Here is a 23,984-nt window from a genome sequence, read left to right as displayed (position 1 = left end):
ACCCAGTGTGAAAAACCACCAGCTCAGCCTGGTCTCATTGACATGTTTGAATTCTTGAATGAGATAGTAAATAATTGATTCCAAGGTTTTCATGCAGGTTGGATGAGAGTGGGAGAGAAGGGTTTAAAAATATTGTGACCAGAGGATAAATTGCCTACATGTGTGTCAGCAGTCTGCAGATCTGCCTGCCTGTTTTCATATTAAGATGCTGGAACTTTGACAGAGAAGGGCAATTAATTAATTATGTTTGCATTGACTTTTTGCACCATTCTTAGTTTTCATCTTTCAATCCATCCTGTGTTATTAATATAGGAGAAAATATGTATTTATAATAAAAGGCTAAAAGCCAGGAGAAGCTCCTTGTACTTGATTGTCTATGCAATGTCCTGTTTATAGAGACCTACTTATTTAAAGAGCCAGCCCATTTGAGAGCATTTCAGGTGTAGTATTAACAGTGGTTCACTTTCGGTTTTCTGTGCCCCCCACCACTTGTGCTCCATTCTACATCACCCTAAAACTGCCTCTGGTATCAACTATTATTTGCCATGATGTCAGGTACCCTTTGCTGATGCAATCATTTCCCCTTCCAACCTGCTTGCAACCATGGTTTTCAATCCATTACCAGAAGTTGTACATATTGCTTGTTTTATGTTGCTATGGCCATTGGCTAATGCGAATAAAGTTTACCTATCCGTCACCAGAAGTCCCTGCCATGGTTTGCTGATTTTTTTCCAATTATGATAACCCCTTGGTTAATACTAAAAAGGAAATTGAAAGGGGAGGACACATCTCATTCACAGTCTGTGCATCACCTGTTTAAGCTGACTATAAGGTGAGCAGAGCACAAATCTTTGCATCCCTTCCCAGGGCAGGTCTTTATCCGGGGTAACAGCAGAGTTGTTATTCAGGAAAGGACATAGCTCAGTGATAGAGCGTCTGCTTTGCATGCAGAAGGTCTCATGTTCAATCCCTGGTATCTCCATGTAGGACTGGGAATGTTCCCTGCCTGGAGAGTCACTGCCAGTTGGTGTAGTGATACTTAACTCGAAGGACCAATGGTCTGATTCAGTTTAAGGCAGTTTTCTATGTTCCTATTTATATTCCTACTTTCACATGATACCCAAAGATTGCTAATGAGTGAATTAAAGTAATTGCACTTTAGTAAACTGCTGACTACAAATCAGTACATCATCAACATGGCAAGGAAAAAAGCTCTGGAAATAGGATACAACATTATCTTTATTGAAGATTTTCCCTACAGCATTAGTGTTTTACTTTTAAATTAATATTTCAAATTTTTTTTGTCTTGTAGAAGAAACCTGAAAGTGCTAGCCTTACTGAATCTCCTAAAACACAAACAAGTGGGACATCTTCCATCAGTAAGGTAACTTGAGTGGTTATAGAACTGTTCGTCATATTCCTGGAAGCATGACCGGCAAATGCTTTACTAATTATCTAATCTTGAATGTTTATGCTGGTGTCATCTGTCTTTAAATTGACTGTGGGTTCTTATATTGTTGACAGATTGTTGGAAGCTGACTTTGGAGGGTTTGAACCTAAAATGTGGCTCATTCATATTTTAAATTAATAATATAGATGAGTGGTATATCAGTCAACTGAAACTTCAGTGTTCTCAGTGATTCAGCCACTTTAAGTGTGCGTTTTAAGGCTATGTGCATTGGATTCATATGAATCCTGAAGTGTAATGAAATGCCTCAGAGGGATCTTCTGCCTCCCTGAGGTGAATCAGGATCTGTACAAGTCAATCCAACAATGATTTAAAAAGTGCTGTAGTCAAGTTACTAAAATCAGTGCCCTATTCAACAGAATGTGTAGGAGGGCCTTGTGGATATTTGGCATATCAGAGGCAAAGCAGAATCTCTGGAAGGGAGCACAGAAGTTAAAACAGTGGGCCCTGAAGTGAGTTGTGATGCCTTGACAATACAGGTGTCACCCCTCCACCACTCCCCACAAAAGGCTGCAGACAGGCTTCTGCTGAAACCGAAAGTAATGTCTCTTAAATTTGCCATAATGATGGTGAAGCAATGGGAGAAGGGCGAGCAAACACCAGAGTGGAGATTTTCTGTCAAATTGCCCATGAAACACAAGAGAAGATTAAGGTAAAGGTAAAGGTACCCCTGACCATTAGGTCCAGTCGTGACCGACTCTGGGGTTGCGGCGCTCATCTCGCTCTATGGGCCGAGGGAGCCAGCGTTTGTCCGCAGACAGCTTCCGGGTCATGTGGCCAGCATGACTAAGCCACTTCTGGTGAACCAGAGCAGCGCACAGAAACGCCGTTTACCTTCCCGCTGGAGTGGTACCTATTTATCTACTTGCACTTTGACGTGCTTTCGAACTGCTAGGTGGGCAGGAGCAGGGACCGAGCAACAGGAGCTCACCCCGTCGTGGGGATTCGAACCGCCGACCTTCTGATCAGCAAGTCCTAGGCTCTGTGGTTTAACCCACAGCGCCACCCGCGTCCCTAGAGAAGAGAAGATTAAGCAAGTCTTTTTTTCTTTTTCTTTTTTACCCCTTCCAAAACTGTAATGGCTGTTCCTGTGGGAAAATGACAAATTACAGAATGATGTCTGCCGTGAGGATTTATGCCTCTGGAAGGTGTGACCTTACCTGCAAATTTCATCAAATTTCACCCCAAAATAAAAAGGGGTTTAGGCATTACCTTAAAAAATAAAATAAATCAAAGGTATCTAGCACAAAGTGCCTTGATCTATCTGTCTGTAATTTGGTAGGCGTTATTGACTCTGGAGAGGAAAATATGCTTGCAGATTTAATGCATGCATGTCAGGAGAAAAAAATGGTTATAACCATTGCTGAATTTCCCAATAGCAATGTGCGCAGCAGGTTGGAAGACAGCGTGGACTTGGGCAGACCCTGAGATGAATCAGGCACCTAGAAAGTGCTTTGACGAAAGCTCCAAATCAGGGTCCAAATGAAATCATGTGGTTGATGTACACCAATTGCATACATGTATAAAATATCTGAATGAAAACTGCAGACTTTTGTGTTAAATTTTGAGGTGCTATGATGGGTTTTGGGTATTTCACAGCACTGTGAGGAAGCTAGCATCCTGTTAATCCCTTAAAATGTCCTGCATTGAGATAATCATAAAACATTCATGCATGTGCAACTATGTTTTACCTATTGGTTTCCAGGCACAGTTCAAAGTCTTGGTAGTAAGCCTCCTCCCATGTCTGCTTACCTGTTCACTAAACTCAAGGAGGGAAGTCATAGTGGAAGTGCTGTTGGGTGGGCCAAGGAAGGTGGCTTTCTCAGTGGCTACACCAACATTGTAGAATGGTTTTGCCCAATGAGGTTCAAATGGCCTCCTTCTGAGTGTTTTCTTGTAATTCATATGAAGACTTTTTTAATTTGCCAGACTGAAGTGATTTTACTGAAGGCTGTGTTCTGTTTGGAGTTTTTGTTGTCTCTGAGTTGTGCTCACCTGATTTTAATTATTGTGAGTTGACTTGGTTGGTGAAGCAGGCTACCACTTACCTGGATTGTGTCAGGGCAGGGTGGTGGCAAGGCTGGGGTTATGCGGACAAATTGGTGTCAACACCAGATAGGCACTTTCCTAATGGATGAGATTTCCAGAAGTTTAGCTGAGCCATTAATGCAGCTTGTTCAGTGTTTATCTATTTCACAGATATTGTGTTATAAGAGGAAATATTTATTTTTAGAGTGGTGGTGAAATACCCGTAGGAAACTATCATACTGGATCTACCTTTTCTCTTATTTTCCACCCTAACTGCTAGCAGCTCTCCAGACTGCGGTTTTTGCCTGCTCTTCTAGCTAAGATTAAGTGGAATGTCTGGGGTGGACTATGGAAGCTTCTGCACATGAAGTATGCACTCTGCAAGTGTGCTATGGTTTGTCCCCATCTATATATTATGCATATAGTAAAGAAAACCTGAAGCACTACAGCTCCTATAAACTATTGTTCTTGTGTAAGCTTTTAATTTGTTCCCTGGCTCTAACAGTTTTATGTGCAGCAATAAAATATTGTCTGATAAAGAGAATGTTACATGTGCTATACAGTGCACACTAAAATGGCTTTATTGCTATATAGAATTCAAAAACAACATTTTGAAAATATAGTTCTCTTCCTCTCTGCATTCTGGATTAAGAGAAATTGCCAAACAAATTTCAATATGCAAATAATTTGTTTTTAAAAAATATTCAGAATAGTTTCAAAAGATATGTGATACATTGTTGTTGATGTTTTCATATAACAGTGTTAACATGCTGAATATTTATTTAGAAATCAAGCTAGAGTCATATTATGAAGAGTTTCAAATATTTTTGTGCCCACAGATTCTTCCTGGTGAATAAACGAGAGCAGTGAAAGGGCTGCCTTAACTGGTTTTTGTAATGCATTTATATGTTATAGAGCGGTCTTCAGGCTATATGCCAGGCATCACCAAACTCAGCCCTCCAGATGTTTTTGAGACTACAACTCCCATCAGGACCAGTGGTCAGGGATGATGGGAGTTGTAGTCCCAAATATCTGGAGGGCTGAGTTTGGGGGTGCCTGCTATATACCTTTCCCAGTTTGGTAAAACAAAATCCCCTGCCAGTAGGTTATTAGTACTCCCACTTCAAGCTTCCTTGTGCCTTTGGTAGCTTTTTAATATATATATATATTCAGAAAATTCAGAAACCTCAATAAAACTTGGTGATTCAATTTTGTCTACTGTCTTCTCTTAACTACAAGCCACATAAGTAAAACACCCACATTTGACTTTGGCAGCAATTCCTGTTCCATTTTGGCAAAGCCTAGCTGCTGCCTGTCCCCACCTTCCTTGTGAGAATCTCTCAAGTTTATTTGAATATTCATAGGAGGTGGAGCAACTGAGCCTGCAGACTGAGTGTGTCTGCTTGTGCTGTTCGGATTGGCCGTCCCATCTTCACTGGCATGGGTTTGTTCCAGGGTCTGCGTTAAAACTGAAACCATGTCTAGAACTGATACAAACTGAAATGAAAGCAAGCTTGCGATAAGGATCTGGTGTGGTCTGTTTACTTAGAGCTTGGGAAGGAAAATATCAGCTGCCTGGAGTGAGTACTGTTTTTCCGGGATGGTTTTTTTTGCTACTGTCAGTACTGCGGTCTAACTGCGTTGCGTACTTCCTGCTTTCTTTTGCTTCTCCAACCCTGCAGTGCTCTTTACTGCAGAACATGAACTGCTGAATTAGTTAGTGTTGTGCTTAGTAAGTGGGCTGGAGCATTTTATTTCTGGAGTTGCAGAGTTTTACATCTCTTACTCTTGCTTTCTAGCCCTGAGAAGAATAGGCTTTTCTGCAAGGGGCTGCTGACTATCTGGCGTCTTTTTATCAGAAAGGTTGTTGTGAAAGCAGTGACTTGTAAGTTCTTAGCAAAATCTCGAGAGTAAGATCTTTATGGCTATAGATCTAATGATTCATAATCTTTTTTTTAAATTAAAACCCCCCTGAATTGACTGTCATAAGCTCACAATGGTGTCTTACAAATTTGGTGTGTCATTGCTGACTGTCTATTCAGTGTATATTTGGAACCTGTGTGATTCAGGGTGTGGTGATCTGTACAGGATATCTCTCTCTGTTCAGGCATGTCCAGGTAACTATTGTCTCTACCAACCCAAAGGTGGTGTTTACTTTATATTATATGTATATTATTCCATAACACTGAAGCTGAATGACTAAAGCTGTTGCTAAGCTAACAATAGTAGGAAAATGTTTCCGCCCGACCCCTGAAATTATAAACAACCCCCCCTTTAATGTTTTAGAAAACAATTATTTTCAGTTTTGGGGTTTGGAGTTAATTGGCTGAGTTAAACTTCAATCCTAAGCATTCTTACCTGGGAATAGGTCCCGCTCAACTCAGTAGAATGTTGAAGCTGAAACTTTCTATATGATGTCTCTGCTCCAGGAAGTGATTTCTTCCATCACGTTGAAGGTTGAAATTGGGAGGCTTGTAATGGCAGGCTTGAGTATGCCCATTTATGTATTATGAACCAATCCCATCCAAGCTAGGATCTAGCTTATCATGTACTCTACTAATCATCATTACCACTGCTCTTTCACTCAAATCACACCTGGCAATGTGTGTGGCAACAAGGGGGACAAGACATCCATTGAAATGGCATCATTTTCTGTGCTCTCTTCACAGTTCCACTACCATTTTAGCAGTGGAAAAGCTCTCTTGTTTAAGGAAAGGCAGCAGGGAATAAAATCCTCTGCTGCCACCTCTTATAATCATAGAACTGTAGAGATGGAAGGGATGCCAGGTGTCATCTAGTCCAACCTGCTGTAATGCGGTATACCTGAAGGAATCTCTCCCCCCCCCCATGTTCAGCCCGGACACTGAGGTCCAGTTCTGAGCGCCTTCTGAGGATTTCCTCACTGTGAGAAGTGAGGTTACAAGGAACCAGGCAGAGGGCCTTCTCAGTAGTGGCCTCCCATCAGATACCAAGGAAATAAACAACTATCTGACTTTTAAAAGACATCTGAAGGCAGCCCTGTTTAGGGAAGTTGTTAATGTTTGATGCTACATCTTGCTCTTAATGTTCTGTTGGGAGCTGCCCAGAGTGGCAGAGGAGGCCCGCCCAGATGGGTGGGTATAAGTAATAAATTATTAATGTTACTTTGTTGATGGTAATGATGCAGGAGTCTGAACTAAATCCATGACCGATGACCACCCAACTTCTGTTTAAAAACCTCCCATGAAGGAAAGCCCACAACCTCCTGAGGGAGTCTGTTCTACTGTCGAACACCTCCCACCATCAGAAAGTACTTCCTGATGTTTAGTCAGAATCTCCCTTCTTGTAACTTGAATCCATTGGTTCAGGTCTTACCTTCTGGAGCAGGAGAAAACAAACTTGCTCCATCTTCCATGTGACAGCCCTTTGGATATTTGAATATGGCTATCATATCTCTCTTATAAATGTTATGTCCCTGCCCTCCTTCAAAAATGACTCTTGTTTTATTTTTTCCCTCATCTCCCTACACCAAGTTATGGGAGATGCCCATTTTCCTGTGGGCCAAATAGCTTCATGAAACTTGGAGGTTTTAGATATGTGCTTTTTGGATAACTAGCTCCAGAGCATGGGTATAGGGCAATTAAGTGACAATTTGGCTATTTCCTCCAGTTATCTTTGTGGTGATGACCTTGACACCACATGGTAGCTGTCATTTGCCTGAATCTTTGAGTGCATGTTGATTATGCACTTTGGGTGTTTAGCAAATAGGACTTGTTAGGGAGTTGATGGCCTGAACTGGGAACCGCACTACTTTTATGCTGCGCCATAGCCCATGGTCTGTGTACCATGCTCTTGGGCCCCTCTTCAGACGTAGTAGGCATATTCAATCTGCGGCATCGCCCCAAAGACTGACAGGCAGTAATAAGCCCCTGGATTGGTCAGATTTGGTCTAAATAGTAGGAGCCTGATCTTCTCCTGCCTCTTGATCAACATAGTAATACCTTTTGCTTGCTACTCTTTAGGCTCCTACTTCCAGCTCAAGACTCTGATCTCTAGACAGTGTTTGAAATTAGCGAGATGCCAGGCACATTTTGCACCTGCTTTTCAACTGCTTCTGACCAAGTGAAGATGCCTGGGTGCCAGGGTGGCACCTAACATCTTCACTATCTGGGGATCATTGGATCTGGACTGTTTTCACACACTAAAACACCATCCTGTATAAGTTATATTTTATCTGTACAATGAGAAAGAATTTCTGGAACCAAAATGGTTTTTCTGTGCAGCCTGAGCAGGAGCAGTCACCATTAAGAAAAAGAGATTAGAATAGGCCATTATATATGTGGACTGTCCCAGGATCAAGTGACTTTAACTTCTCAAAGCTCTTAAGCTAGCTCAAGGTTGCCATCTGAACTCACAAGATGTCAGTCCCCCATTTGAAGAATAAGACTTTAGAGCCATTTGAAAAATAAGAATTTAGAGCCATCTTGCCCAAAAATGCAACTAGACATTCCATTTTGGTGCCTTCAACCTTGGTGTAAGGAACCATTTGGCATCTAGCTTATATATCTAAGTATATAATACTGTCTCTAGGAAGCTAAGGTAGAGATAAACCCTCCAGGTCTAGATTCAGGTGTGACTTATGCCTGCCCTACCTATACTGTGAAGCATTTTTTATTCTTTACTAACAGCTATTTTAATATTCTATAGTGGTGCTCTGATTTTATCATGAAAATATCCACACTGTGGTTTTGTTCCTGCTGTGTTTTTGAAATCTGAAATTTCTCGCTCTTCCTTTTCCAGTAGAGCCAGATTTATTCAGTTCACCAGTTAGTTCACAATTCTTGTATTATAAACTGGGTGTGCCTCTGGTCAAACACGCTACAATCGCTCCCAAGTTCTGTTTAGCTATGAATCATACAGTTATTACCGGTTACCAGGCAACTCTTTTCATATTTGTTTCCAAGCCCGACATATGTATTCACATGGTTCATCAGTGGCAAAACTTTGCTTGTTTATGAACAAGTGGTAAAAAGCTTTTTATTTTTTAATGGCTGCTTGATAAATATTTGAAAGGAAAACAGCAGAGGAAACAAATAACATTCTGTAGAGTTGCGATGAAGAAAGACATCACTGCAGCATTAGATGTGTACAATGTTAATGTTGTTATTGTCTCCTTGCAGTCTTTGTGACAGATTAAATTTCCCTTGGCCACACTCTTGCCATTTCTTCCTAAGGGTTTTATTACACGTGGTGCTGAAAAACTAAATTGTGACCATTCTCAGTTTAAATAAAAAGCTCCCTCTAGTTTCATGTTCAGTTTCAAACCTGCTCTGTTTATAGTCCAGTTCAAGAAATGATACATAATATAGCTGCTGATCCCATCAAACCTCCTGTGAGTCTTTACAGGTGTGTGCAAGCTAAGATTGTTATGTAGACCGTAACACACGTAGAGGGGAAGGTTTATCTCTTCACCCCCAGTTATGACTGGGATTAAAATTGTCCTCCTCCATGCTTAAGAAGCCTTAGCCTATTATATTGTTCTCCCTGAGTATCTCATCTCCAGTCTAAAGAGTTTGCCATGAGCTGCTGTTCTCTTTCCATGATTACTGCTTTGATCTCAATACCTCACTGGCTCTTTTTAAAATTTTTCACACTTCCCTATGGTCCCTCTGATGTTTATTTGCTGCTCTGGAACCCCACAGGGCTGTTTTACACCCACTTGGGGACTGACAATTTGCTTCCCCAAGTCCTGGAATCCAATTGCCTCAAATCTGGCAGTTTGAGTAGGGTAGGCATGGGACTTTCTTATAAGGCAAGGGTGGTGGCAGCCTCTTCCAGATACATGTTTACTCCATGACAATGAATGTGACTCATTTTAGAGAGGCTTGGAACAGATACTTGTCCTGTATCCAGGAGGAGGAAGACTTTGTACAAGTAACTTGATTATGTGAAGGTGGCTTACTGTAGAACGAAAGTATGACTTCATTGCCTAGCATTTACTTGTTGGAAAAATATAGGTGGATAATATAGTCAAATTACATAGTGAAAGCCTTTTGGCATGCCATTCAGAATCTATTGAAGTTGAGTCCATCACTGAAGACATGTCGTTAACAATAGAATATCTGCTTGACACATTTTATGCAATGAGGGTGCAAAAGAAAATGGTTTTTCGAATTTGGTAAAAGAGAAAATTTAAATAAGGGACCTGTTCCATGTGGCTCCTATGTAAATGTAAAACCCTTAGGTTGGACTTGCCAGAGCCTACAACCACTTACTGTATTTCAAATGATAGCTCAGTTAGTAGAGCATGATTCCCATGTTAGGTAAAAGATTCTGGCACTGCCGGGGTTTGGACTAGATGATCCCCGTGGTTCCTTCCAACTCTACAGTTCTGTAATTCTGAGTTTTAATGTTTTCTTTGGGCCAGCTCTGGAAAGCTTGGATTAAGATGGGATTGTTAGCCTGGTTTTTTTCAATAAATAATTTTGACAGTATAATGACTCTTAAATAGATAATTATAAGCACAAATACATCTTTGGTTTCAGTACATCATTAACCTTCATATTGAAGAAAGGTGGGAGGGAAGGTTAATATCTTAACATTAATTGGTTTTGTAAGCAGCCTGTAATAATTGCTCTTCTGTGCCCTTTCATTTCTCCTGTGTCTTTGCATTTTTCTTAAGTCTAGCAATGTTAGTTTGCCCCTATTAAGAGATTATCAAAACGTAATCCACCCTTGAACAACTCGCTTAGTATTATCAATTTCATTTCATTCTATTGGTTATCTGTAACCCACTTTGCATTCCAGAAGGAAACTAAACATGGCTAATAAAAAAAATCTGTGTCTGATATAAGCACTCCAGGTTATTCTGACTATTCAAGCTTCTACTTGTTTATAGCACATTCCCCCCCCCAAAAAAAAACCACCTTTGCACTTTAGTTCAGTCCTACCACTAATGAATGAGTATGTTATATCTTGTTTAATCTTGTAACAAGTCTATGGAATTTTGGTTATTTGTGTATTTAAACGCAACTCCCCATTCATTATATGCTCTGTCCAATTCGTGGTGGAAAGGGTCAGTGTTCACATCTATCAATGAACATCCAAGATCAATGAGAGCTTTGGCATACAGATTTGCAACTTGCTGTATTGGGATGGAATTCTAAAATATATAAAAATAGTTAACTCCCATTGGTAGGCAATTAATTCACATCTTTTTTTTCTTTTCTTTTTTTTGCACATTGTAGGCTCAGTCTTCTTCCACGGTTTCCTCAAAGGCACCCACTATGAAGCCTTCTGAAACAAAGGTATGTCTTCTGAAAAAGGATAAGCAAGTGTCCATTTATACCAGTCTGATTCTGTGCTACTTTTACAGCAGCTGTTATTATAAGAAATTGCTATGTGATCTTTTTCCATCTCTGAGCACTTATAAGTGAGTGCAAGTTGCTGACTGACCCAAGAAGTAGGGTTTAACACAAGAGTTTAACACTACTGGTGTACTATCAGTGTTAATCCCCATCAAAATGGTTTATATGAGCAAGTAATAAATGTTAACAGTGCTTAAGAACTGTTGTGGAGAGCAATTCTGTTGTGATCACATATCATTGGCTGTATGGAAATTGTACCACTTATTCAACCAATTCCTACTGATATGGTTTCAGTGCTAGGATTTGAATGGAATGTCCACAATCAGTTTCTCCAAAACAACAACAGCATATAGGTGATGCTAATCTTTGTTTTATGTGTCAGGTGAAATTATATGTTTCAATTTGCTCATATGTGCATAACTGATAGGCAATCTTTATTCCTTTGCAACTAATAGTGTTTAGTCATATATGCAACTCCCTAGACAACATTCCTTCTTTTGAGAGAGGATAGTAGTGAGCTGAAATTGTCATTGCTTAAGAGGGGAAAAACTTTCCCAGGTAGGTCAGTTATTGACCATGTAAAATTGCATGTTCTATTTTACTTCCTCATCCCCATAACCTTGATTCCTAAATTTCTCATTTTCTGACTTCATCAAATCCTACAGCAGGCTAACCTCATAAAAACAAGTCTATCTCATTCTGCCTGTTATGTAATCAGTCCCATTGTTGGTGCAGTAAACTACCGTATTTTTCGCTCCATAAGACACACTTTTTTCCTCCTAAAAAGTAAGGGGAATGTGTGTGTGTCTTATGGAGTGAATGCAGGCTGCGCAGCTATTGCTGAAGCCAGCACAGCAAAAGGGAGAGCTTACTTGATCTATCTGGTTTTGCCTTTGATTGCACCCTCCACCAGCATGCGGCTCCTAAAAGCTTCTGTACAAGGGGATGCAGCCCTCCAGCTGAAAAAGGTCCCCTACTCCTGGTCTAGAGTATTTAGCTTCTATTAACTTGCTTACTTGGCAGTTGTAAATCATGTTTCTGTTAAGGCAGGTGTGCCATGACTTGTCAGTGTAAGCCAAACTCTGAGAGATCTGTTCTTGCGCTCTGGTGTTCACCTTCATGGGACTGGAACTCAAGTGCTCATATAAATAGGCAAAGTGGGCATCCTATTTATAGATTCAAATGACTATTAGAAGCACTTGGCACGTTCCTTACCTTGTTAGAGAGGGCACCAAAAACCCAGCTCTAGAAATCCAGAGCCTGTTTTTGCACACAATTTAGATCAGACTAGAAATGTTCTGCTCTTCTCTTGTGAACAAAATAAAGGATCAATCTTCCTGTGAATTGTACCTGTGTGATACCTTTGATTTGTAGAAGTTGCTTAATGTAGCAAGAAGAGGAGGAATATTGAGGTGGAGTCAGGCCTTCAAAGCACCTATCAATAATAATTTCTGCAAAATTTAAATCACCCAGTCACCTTTGAAATTACATGGTAAACTAAAGTTCTCTACATTCTGCTTAGGGTAATGTTGCAATTTGGAATGAGGGATATCTGCTTACTACTTAGATCTCTGTCTTTCATACCTCCGAAACTTGTTGAAACAAAAAAAGAGGTGTGCCTTTTCCTCATATTCCTTTTGCCTTGATCTACCTGATGGGGAGTTGCCTTACTAAAGAGCAAGACTTTAGGAGGTTATCAATGCTTGTTGGAGAAGAAGTGGTTGAAAATCATTCTTAACTGCTCTAGCTTCCTTGATTGCAGGAAGAGAGAGCATTAATCCTTTTGCTTCCCTGTTGCTATATGTTTCAGTAATTGCTTTTCTGCCTAACCCAGGTGGGTCTCTCTTACAGTGAAGTGGTACATGAATGGCATGAAGAAAATGTATAGGAAGCTGCCATTTGCTATTATCAAACAGCAGCTTCCCATGCCATAAAACCCCTTTGAAAACTGAAGGGAAGCTTATTGATATGACATTGTGGTCTCCTTTTCAAAAGGAAAAAAAGTCATTGATCCCACAGAGAATCCTCAAGCCCCTTGGGTGTACCTAAAAGAGATTTCTTAATCTGAGCCACCAATATATATATATGTATGTTCAGGTCTGTTTCACATTTTTATCCTCATGGCTCAGGTACAGAAGCACATATAATTGTGAGCAGATTTTGTGTTAAAATGGGACCCTTTCTGTCCTCAGACTGCAAGTAAGCGTAAAGGGACCCCTGACCATTAGGTCCAGTTGTAGCCAACTCTGGGGTTGTGGCGCTCATCTCGCTTTATTGGCCGAGGGAGCCGGCATACAGCTTCTGGGTCATGTGGCCAGCATGACTAAGCCGCTTCTGGCGAACCAGAGCAGCACACGGAAATACCGTTTACCTTCCTGCCAGAGCGGTACCTATTTATCTACTTGCACTTTGACGTGCTTTCGAACTGCTAGGTTGGCAGGAGCAGGGACCGAGCAATGGGAGCTCACCCCGTCGCGGGGATTCGAACCGCTGACTTTCTGATCGGCGAATCCTAGGCTCTGTGGTTTAACCCACAGCGCCACCCGCATCCCTGCCTCAGACTGCAAGTACCACTGGCCTATTGCCAGTCCTATTCTTCTTCTGTCTTTCCCACTCAACCCATTTCTTTTCTCCATGAGCTGGATCCTTTCTGAATTTTAAACTTGAGTTCCATCCACAATTATATTGAAAATCTCTTAGCATTACTTACACAACACAACAAGGGCTGGAAAAAGAATAGATTCGGTTTCCAGGACAGCTACATTGGATAAAGCAAGGGAATCTCTCCCATCCTTTTCAGATGGGTGCCACACTTTGGAGCAATGCCCACATGGCCTCTGGCAGTGAAAAAAGGGTACCCCCCACTTCACCCCACTCCCTCTGCTCCTGTAGCATTAAGGTGCAATTTGTGCTGGTTGGCTAAGAAGTGAGGGCCATTAGTGCAACTGAGTTCAGAAAGAGGCAGCTTTATAGAAAAGAGAATGAGGATGGGAAGCGACAAAAAGAAGCTGCAAATCCAGCTGAAGGATCATCTGTTGAATATCTTTTCACAGCTCCGTTCTTGCAATGCATAATATTACATAAAACAATCAGTCAGCATATGTCCTGTTCTCTAACAGTGTTATCCTGTTTACCCAGAAGTCCTTTTTAGTTTCCTGGAACATAGTTTCTTTCTAGTAAGTGTGCAGAGCATTGCAACCTACTAACTCAAGCCAGTGATGCAGCATAAACGCTGCATGGAAAGGCTATGCTCAATTCAGTTCCATTGTTTTCCTCTCTTTCTTTGATGTGTTTTATGGCTGTAAACCTTCTGTGCAGAACAGGAAGCTAGAAAAGACATTGTTCTGATTGGTACCTAAGTTCAGTGTTACTTTTAATGCAAGCGCAACGCTTACTTGACCTTCACAACTGTTGGCAGTTGTTAATTTTTTGGATGCCGGTTACCTGTATGTTCGGGGGGGGGGGAGAGTTGGGGAGGGGTGAACAGAGGCATAGCCCTGCCATGTGTTTTCATACCTTTCCAAGACAAGTCTCTCTAGGTCAGTGTGACTTTTAAAGAATATGGCTAAAGCTGTGTAGGAAGCTGACTCAGACAATTAGTCCATCTAGCTCAGTATTGTCAACACAGATCGGCAGTAGCTCTCCAGGATTTTAGGCAGGAGTCTCTCCCAACCCTCTCTGCAGATGCCAGGAACCGAACCTGGGAATTTTTGTATGGCAAGGCTGTGTTCTACCAATAAGCCTTTCACCAAAGAGGAAAGTTTTCACCATTACAAGGAATGCATGGGTACATATGGTGTTCAGACATGCACCTGCTAATTCCTGTAACATGCATCTGTGCTGGAAACTAGGGTGGAACACATGTTGGCACGGAAGCTCTTATTACTGAAAATGTCGTGTTTAAAAATTCAAAATTTTTTATTTCATAAAATAAAAAACTTCCTCAGAAAGCCTTTAAAAAGGAAAGGCAATTTTCTTTTCAGTGCTTTATGCTCTAAAACGGCCTCCCCCTGTTTTTGAAACACATTTCCTTGGCATGCCTTACACAATTTCTGTAAGCACCCTGAGTTTGTGCTCTCAATATTAGGCTTCTTCAAGCCAGCAAAAGGCCAGTGGAGTGGAATCCCACAAAAGGAAACGAAACAAGAAGCAGGTGAAAAAAGATTGGTTTTTGTGTGTGCGTTTGAAAATAACACCAGCTACACCGGCAGCATGTGCACATTCATCAGTCTTGAACTAATAAACTTCATTTTTTGTCTGTCTTTAGTTGCATATAGTCACACTGCAATCTTTCCCAAAGCATACAGTCCACCATGGAAATAAACCATCAAACGTAATTTCATTTGTGTCCGTGTTCTTGTGGCGTCACAGTATGCAAACTACTAGCTAGAGATGCGTGGTGGCTAATATCCATGTAGTGGTCGAACTTGACTATTGGAGAACTATATGGATACAGCTATAGCAGACTTGTTTGGGCTACAAGACAAACAGAAAACCTAGGATTTCCTGCTCTCACTTTCTGTTTATAATGGAGGTCTTGCATACTTATAAAATGTGTGCCTGTGTGGCTTGTGTGTATGTATATATATATATATAGGCACTAGAGAAATGCTTCAGGTCAAATTTTAGAATGATGGCTAATCCAGACTAAAACATGTAACACTTGAGTTGAAGTGAGCAATTTACAGCTGTGTTGCTTGTGTTCTTTGAGAGCTTTAAAAAGCGCTTGTTGGTTCAATGATAGTAAAGCTGCTCCCGAGGTATCACTTGCTATAAATTCTCTCTCCTGACTGGGAACTCTCTCCGCTCTCTTTCCATTCTAATCCACCATTTAAATTGCTCTCCCCACATAATTCCTCAACACTTGGATTTTATAATTCCTTAACTGTCTGCCTGTTTTTATGCTCTGCTTCATGTCATTCTGCTAGCGTCACTGTTAATAAGCAATCTTGTGCCACACAAGAGTTAAGAATTCATTGGTCAATTAAAATACGTCTTGCAAAAAAAGCCTCATGGGAGTCATAGTTTTGTTTTTTTACTCCTTAGCTATTGGTTCAAAATATTTCAATCCCTATCAGTAACAGCTCTCAGGGGTTTGTTCTGCTATAGCCAATGAATGTTCCCGAGGAGGAAAGTCCATTTCATCAACTTCTGTTCATGCTGTTTCTGCTTGTAAATATTGTTGCATTCTAAGGGATATCAATTTATTTTTAATGTAATAATTGGCTTTTTCATTTGACATTGTTCATATTGTAGGCAGCCCAAAAAGCCAAAGCAGAAGCTGAAAAAACAGCACAGTTAGCTAAGGTAAGGTAACATACATTTATGTTTTGAATTGCTGTGCCCTGAACTAATATCTCATAAGCATTTACATATGTGATGAAGCTTGCTTGTTTGACTAATCATTATTTGTTTTAAACAAAAGTTCTGGGTTTCATAATCTATAAGGTTTAATTCAGGGCCTTCTGAATGTTTTATCACTCTATTAGGTTGCTTTTAATGGGATGTTGTAATGCCTATTCTGCAGCTTGCAATAACTCTGAAAAAGAAAATAGTGGCTTTCTGACAGTAGCAGCTTGCCCAGTTGACTATCCCTGCCCATTTCCCATTTCCGCACAGTGTCAAAGGAAAGCAGCCTGAAATTAAGTTGCACTGAAATCAGTGGAGATTACACTTAGTTCCTAGATGCATTTTAATAAGAGTAAATGAGCTCTTAGGGAAAAGCAGGATACAAAACAAGAGGAATAAATAGCTTCCATTATGCACTTAATCTGGTATAAACAAATAGGATTTGTAAACTATGTATCAGTAAATGAGCTTCCATTAGCACAGTGGCTCTTAGTTTTTAGGAACATTGCCTGTGCAAATGCATGTCCACAAGGATGTCAGTAAGGGGGGAAGACAGCAGCACCAGAAGAGCAAATGATGCAAAGACCCTCCCCCACTCGGGGAATGAAGAGTTAGAATACAAGTCCCATAGTTACTGGGCACAAAATGAGTTGCACAGTATCACTTAAAACCATGATGAAACCTGCACATATCACTTCTGCCTAGAAATAATGAGACAGAGGCAGCCCATCCTATGATTCCCGTGAGTATATTTTGATCCATCAGGAAGACTTGTCAGATGAAGGAGAGGTGGGCTTCAAGTCAGTGCAGATTCAGTTGAAGACTTGCTTGCAGGGGCTGTGCCCATCCCAGATTCATTCAGATTTTGACATTCAGATGGGGTGTTTACTTCACCAAGCACCCCTAATTTTCATGCAGTTGTGCTCATAGACATGTGATACAAATACGATTTTTGGACAACGTTCAGGCTTGTATTGTTCCGTCACAGCGAAAATATTTTTGACTATTACTTTCTTCATTGTGCAGACTGGTTTGTTTACATTTTATCTGTAACTGTTTGTTTACATTTAAATTTGATCAATTATATTGCTATCTCTCTTCACACAGCCAGATGATTCTCAGTCTAAACGTTCAGCAGAAGAGAAGCAAAAAGAACCTGGAGGGGTAAATTTTATTTTACTTACTAGGAGATATAATTCTTTACAATGCAAATTTATGTAAGGGCATTCATCTATTTATGTGTGTACATGTAGGCAAAAAGCCAAAGCAAACCTGTAGTGGAACCTAAGCAACCAAGTACTGGAAAAGCATCCTCTGGTCAGATTGACAAGACAACAACACAGCTGACATCCAAAGTAGAACCAAAGGTAAAATATAAGCAGAAAAACCTTCTTCAGAAAGCTTTTTGAGTGGCACTCCCAAGGTTAGGTATCTAAAGTGTTTGCCCCAAAGGATGGGACAAAAATTGAATAAAACCCAACTTTAACTGGACCAATGCATGGCTTAATACCATTTTATCATCATAAATAAGTTGAATAAATGATTTGCGCTTATCCTGCTTTTTTCTAGTTATAAATTAATATACTGTAATACATAAATACACTTGGATGTTTTTGTTTTTCTTTGCAGTAAAATAATTACAGAACATTAATATAGTTCTCTGTAAGTGTTGAATAAAATGTGATTTCTTATAGATTTTTTTTTTTTTTTGCAAGGCTGACTTTGTAATGTCTGGCTATATGTGTGCTTTCCCTTGTTCAGCTCCCCAGCTGTCATGCAATTAAAACTCCAGGAAGGGAAAACATTATGTCCATGCTGCAACATAGTTTTGTGTAGGTTGTAGTTGGGCTGCCTTAAAATGTTAATGGCAAAGTTTCACCTGGACCTCTCTAATTTTTCTCCACTTAAGGCTAAACCTGATGACAAGTCATTGCCCACCAAGGCAGCTGTTGCAGCTGCTGGCACAGCTGGAGCAGTAGCAGCTGCAGGCTTGACTGTTGCAGCTGCAGAGGTAAGTTTAGTGTTTGGCATTAATCGGATGCAAATGTAATCCTATGCTTAGTTCTCAGAAATGCATTCTTATTTGCAGACTAAAGAAGGCAAATTGCCAGCCCCAGCTGCTGCAGAAAGTAAACCAGCTGAAAAGGTAAGCCACAGTTCATTGGCTGTCTAGTTAGATCAGTGATGGCCAAACCTGGCCCTCCAGCTGTTTTGGGACTACAATTCCCATCATCCCTGACAACTGGTCCTGTTAGGTAGGGGTGATGGGAGTTGTAGTCCCAAAACAGCTGGAGGGCCAAGTTTGGCCTTCCCTGAGTTAGATCATTTCACAGAATCATAGAGTTGGGAGGGACCATGAGTGTCCTGTAACCCTTGCAATGCAGGAATATTTTTTGCTGAATTTGTGAGGGAAATCTATAAGTTATCTGAAGTGCCATGTACTTCATAAAAGTCTTTTTTTCTAGTCTGACATAGATGCTGCCTTAGATGATCTAATTGATACCCTTGGAGGTCCAGAAGAAAACGAGCCACCTACTCCTGAATATACTGGACCAACAGTTTCGGTATAAGATCTCCTGTATTTAAACAGTCTTATTTATTAGGCCTGTGTTTGTGAACTTATTTGTTTTGGTAGCAGTAGCCTTTTTTGTATATGAATTTGTACTTCAAATCATTAGTGAACTTGATCTGAATTGTACATTATAGGATTAGACAGATTCACGGAGGACAAGACTACAAGTGGCTATTAGCCGCTGCTATTTTTGTAGAAAAAGAGGTGCTGGAGCTCACCATGAACTTCTCCCTTGTTCTCTTAGAATGGTAATGGCACCCACCTGAGAGGTGCTGGAATTGAGCTGCGGTGAGCTCTGGCTAGAAAAGAAGCCCCGCTGCTAGCCATGATGTCTTATGTTCAACCTCCACTGTTGAAAGGCAGGGGATGCCTATGAATGAACAACAGCTCTGAGCTTATCCTTAGCAGGGAACTGCAGTTTGTTCTAAAGTGAAAGCAGAAGCTCTCTTCCTCTTCTTCTCTCACACGTGGAAAAGTGGTGAAGGAGGCGCATACAAGCCTGAGGCTCATGCCGTCTTATTCAAAAACATCTAAAACGCAGTTTAGAATGGATGGATGGATGGCTGCCTGGCCTGGACCCCTCCCTGTCTTTTCCTGTTGTTGAGAATTATGTTATCTTCATCCTCACCATAAACTGGGCTCAAAGCCTAGATTGTCACTGGATCTCTCCATTTTCCAACTTCTAAATTTAGGAAAATACGTAATGTGTTTGCAAAAACAGCAAGACTTTGTAGAAGTCCTTTCAGCAATTTTTTAAAAAAGCATCTGAATCGAGGGAACCCAGTTAGGGCCAAACGTATTTGGATTTAACATGCAGTTGTTGTTTTTTGCTTTTTAAAATATATCTAGCAATAGCTGGCTTGGGACCTGATAATTTTCCAGATTGGGTATTCCCATGGAAGAGGGAATGTGTGAGTTTAAGACACCTGCAGTCTTGTTCGTGGTAATCTAAACCAGTCATCCCCATCCTTGTGCTTTCCAGATGTTTTGGATTATAATTGCCATCATCCTCAACCAGCATGGCAGGACTGGGAGTTGTAATCCAAAACTTCTAGAGGGCACCAGCTTGGGGAAAGCTGATCTAAACTATGGTTCACTGCTTGTGAACCTGCATGATTTATATTTTTAACCATGTTTTTGAATGAATTGTTGTTGTTTTTCGCAGCAACTAGTAAGTTTAGGTGGTTAACAAATATTTGAATGTTATTGCTCTCTTTTCATAGTAAATCATAATCTTATATGAATGATTTGTATATATTTATGTATTAGTCATTGATTTAATGAGTCAACAATAATTTTTACATGATGCAGGACCCAATGTCTTCCTTATATATAGAAGAGCTGGGTAAACGGGAGAGCACAATTCCTCCAGAGTACAGAAAACTTCTAGAGGTAAGTAGTAAAACCAAAACTGTGCCTTGGATGCTTTCTCTACTGCACATTAGTTGCAGTACTCATTCACAAAACTTTGTTTTTCAGGGTAAAGGAGATGGCAAAGTAGTTCCCCCGCCAGTGACGGTCGGAGAATCTCAGGTATGGTTTATTTATTTGGCACAAAGTGTGAAAATGGAAAATATATTACTGGTTTTTGAAGATATGCCTAGTTCTTTATAATCTTTGCATTGTAATCAATGGGATGGATGGTGGTTTTACTCAGAGTAGACCTGTTAGCATTTCATTGCGTCAATTCTGAGAAAAACCTCGCTGAATATCACCCTAAATTTCTTATGCTTTAGTCCCATTGAAATCAGTTAGTAATTTCTCCAACACATTGTGTGCTATGCTGCTGCACTTGAGTAGTCTTGGTATTGTTGATATAAAAAGGTTTAAATGGTTAAACTACAACTGTGCCAGCTTCTAGTATACAGCTGTGGTTCATGTATGGCCAATGCTAAAATCTCTTCATTTGATTTATGTTGAAGTCAGTAGCTAGACTCTAGAAATTGATTGATGTTGCATGCAAGAGATATTTATGCTAGTTGATTCACCACAACATGTAGTGGTCCCTTAATCAAGGGATCAATATCTGGATCCAGACCATAATCTGCTATTTGTCCATTGCTGATGCAGACTGCCACAGGGCAGAATTGCAAACAACTGACAGAAGGAGTAATTCAGAATAGTTTGTAATTCTGCAGTTCCCTTAGCAGATTGTGGGTTGCAGACACAAATCATCTGCAAAATCCTCCTATTTCTATAAGCAGTCTCCCCATCAAGAGGTAGATTGTCAGCTCTTGACCCGAGATGACAGCCTGTTTTTCTAAAAACTCCAGGGCATAAATATATATGTGAGTAGAGTGATTCTCACTCCAGTGTCTGTTCTTCTGCCCCATTTCCCTTTCTGCTGCTACTTCAGGACTGGGAAAATAAGCCACTGTAACTTCGACAGAGTTGCTAGAGTAAGAGATGGTGTCTTTAGCTCAGGATTTGACAACCCTACAGCACAGCTCTGCATCCATAAACGTGCAAATGCCCGCAAACTGTAAGCTGCTGTTGGGCAACTGGTGAAAAGCGTAACCCAGTTTGTGTTTTCATTTAGCCAACAATGACAGATGATGACCTTGCAGACGCTCTGTCATCTGATTTTACTTGCAGTGCTGTAACATCTGCTGGAGAGAAGAAAGACATGCCAAAAGAGGTACCGCTTTTGCTATCTTTTTGAAAGGGCCTCTTTATTAGACTTACAATCTGAATCCTGTGAAAAACTCAACACATTTAAATTGTTTCATGTTTTAAAAGAAGCCTGCAGAAGAAGGTGAAGTCCTACAAGCAGAGTCTGCAAGTTTGATCAGCAGTTCAGCTCCTCCGAAAGAAAAGAAAGCCAGAATGGAAGAGGTATAAATTAAGTACTCTGGTCTACCTACCCCACTGAAATAACCACACAGAACCTGATATCCTAAAATAGTATTACAAAGTTATAGAGAGAGAAAGACTCCCTGGGCTCCACATAAATTATATATGCTCAAACTGTAATATAAGAGTCAGTGCTAAATCTTGTTGTTTAGTCAAAAGGTATTTAAGCTTTCGAAGACTAGGCTGCAACCTATTGGAGGAAGGTACATTTCTATTAAGAAACTACCTGCCTGCATGCATCCCCCTTCTTTACTTCAGCATCCCCCTTTGTCCAATGGCCAAGATGCCTTTAAATTCTGGGGGATGATGATGGTGCGTTTGTGCATAGGATTCCAGGTGTGCACACACTTGTGGATTGCAAACAGTTGTGGATTTAAAAATTTCACCTTTTTACGAATCAATTACTCATTCTGAAATAACTTCTGTTTGGCTGCTATTGTGAAATCACTTGGAACAGTGCAGGTTAGAAGCTTTTGAACCTTTGGGTACGCAGCCTGAATCTGTAGTAAAAAGGTTTCAAACTAAAATATACTGCAGACACGAATATAACCCACATTGTGGCCATAAGTAGCCTTTTGAACCGATGTGACAGCTAGGGATTCAAAATGTTACCTATACTGTATTGGCTGTTTGAGTCAGGATGTGATTTAACTTCCTTTGTTGCTCTAAGACAGGCATCCACAACTTTCGGCCCTCCAGATGTTTTGGACTACAATTCCCATCATCCCTGACCACTGGTTCTGTTAGCTAGGGATCATGGGAGTTGTAGGCTAAAACAGGGCTGCAGGTTGGGGGTGCCTGCTCTAAGAGGTGGTTTTTCCTTTCTGACAAATGAATGCTCCCTTGCTTCTCCTGGGTGCTGGCTTGGCTTCTGTTTTTACTTTCTGCTTGAGTAAGGTATCACTGTATATAGCCTTTCCATTGCCTTCTAATATTAAGGATATTGGATGAGCTTAACACTATATTATTTGTTTTGAAATACTGTTATCCTGCCTTCAAAGGTTAAAACTTCCTTAAGGTGGTTTGCAGAAGCCAAACAAACAAAATACATTTTATTTCTCATATATGCATTTTAAAAAGCCACATTCACCTGCTGCCTCCAAATATTGGAGAATATTAAGCATTAAGTAGCTGGAAATAACACCCAGTCATTTTATTTACCTGAAGTTAGACAGCAGTCCAACAACCTATAAGTGATTTAGGTAAATGGGAATTTATATCAGTGGGCTTTCTCCATATAGTGTCATTTTCTTTGTCTGAGTTCACTGTTCTTGGACCACAAATAAAATACTTGGATCAAGTTTCAAACCCAGAGATGGATTTAGTAGTGGCAAATGCACAAGCCTCAGCCATTCTGGTTCACTTACAATTTAGCTTCTGCTACAGAAAAGCTAGATTCCTACAGATATCGTGCTTGAAGTGGCCTGACATGTTGCCCAATAGCTGAAGAATACACAGTTTACCCTCCTACACTGCAATGTTTTAGACAGAGTGTCTAGATTACAGTATCCTGCTGTTTAAGGATGCCAGATTCATCAGTGTACTGCCGTAACTGGAGTCCTAATAATCTCAGTATATATTGCATCTATTGTGAGACATATGCTGTTTTTATAGCCCATGGTCATTTTTATCACTTTGCGATGCAGGTAGCCCTTAGTGACAGCGCCTTGGATGCTCTTGTGGATACACTTGGCATGCCAGAACCGGAACCGGAAGTAGACCTTAGCTCCATTGTGGAAGTGGAAGAGGTATTGTTTACACTGCAAAATCTTGCAAAACAAGCCAGAAAAAAATGCTACTTTGTCTGCTGCTAGCAGAAACGTTTGAAAGCGCTTTGAATTCTATGGTAGTAGTAGCTAGTGGCCTGCTTCTCTGCTGAACTACAATGTAGCTTCATCAATGTGGGAATGTGTGAGAATGACTGGGAAGACTTCTGTTAAGAAGCAGTTTTGCAGTACTGTATGACCTTTTAAAAAAACAAAACACTCCCAAGACTGCAATCTTGTGCACATCTAATTGGGAATGAGCCCAGCTGGGCAAGGCAAGACTTGCTCCTGTGTAAATATAATAGGATTGGTTTGCAAGTGAATCAATTGCTGTATAAATAATTAGTACATGATTGATACCACTTAAAGTCTTGAAACTATGTAAGGGGTACCCCTGCCCGTACGGGCCAGTAATGTCCGGCTCTAGGGTTGTGCGCCCATCTCACTTAAGAGGCCGGGGGTCAGCGCTGTCTGGAGACACTTCCGGGTCACGTGGCCAGCGTGACGAAGCTGCTCTGGTGAGCCAGCACCAGCACAGCACACGGAAATGCCGTTTACCTTCCCGCTATAAAGCGGTACCTATTTATCTACTTGAACTTAGG

General features: G+C 40.6%; 1 protein-coding gene across 16 annotated transcripts in view; it reads left to right on the top strand.

Annotated features, from left to right (window-relative positions):
• CAST (calpastatin) overlaps nt 1–23,984 on the top strand; it is a 59,078-nt gene that overhangs the window by 15,837 nt on the left and 19,257 nt on the right. For 4 of the 16 annotated variants that reach the window (XM_083702291.1, XM_083702289.1, XM_083702279.1 and 1 more), the window contains exons 3-15: nt 1,313–1,384; nt 10,723–10,782; nt 16,099–16,149; nt 17,299–17,355; nt 17,445–17,558; nt 18,101–18,202; nt 18,281–18,337; nt 18,657–18,755; nt 20,075–20,155; nt 20,243–20,296; nt 21,303–21,401; nt 21,503–21,598; nt 23,263–23,364. In XM_083702291.1, coding sequence (XP_083558417.1) covers nt 1,313–1,384; nt 10,723–10,782; nt 16,099–16,149; nt 17,299–17,355; nt 17,445–17,558; nt 18,101–18,202; nt 18,281–18,337; nt 18,657–18,755; nt 20,075–20,155; nt 20,243–20,296; nt 21,303–21,401; nt 21,503–21,598; nt 23,263–23,364 — 1,044 coding nt within the window. Of the gene's footprint in view, nt 1–1,312; nt 1,385–4,853; nt 5,077–10,722; nt 10,783–14,929; nt 14,996–16,098; nt 16,150–17,298; nt 17,356–17,444; nt 17,559–18,100; nt 18,203–18,280; nt 18,338–18,656; nt 18,756–20,074; nt 20,156–20,242; nt 20,297–21,302; nt 21,402–21,502; nt 21,599–23,262; nt 23,365–23,984 lie in introns of those variants that run through there. The other 12 variants (XM_083702277.1, XM_083702286.1, XM_083702288.1 and 9 more) reach the window with 7 other exon arrangements.

Source organism: Podarcis gaigeae, assembly GCF_964106915.1.
Source record: "Podarcis gaigeae genome assembly, chromosome: 11".
Taxonomy (NCBI): domain Eukaryota; kingdom Metazoa; phylum Chordata; class Lepidosauria; order Squamata; family Lacertidae; genus Podarcis; species Podarcis gaigeae.
The sequence above is the reverse complement of the archived record's forward strand: the minus strand, read 5'-3'. Positions and strand labels throughout refer to the sequence as shown.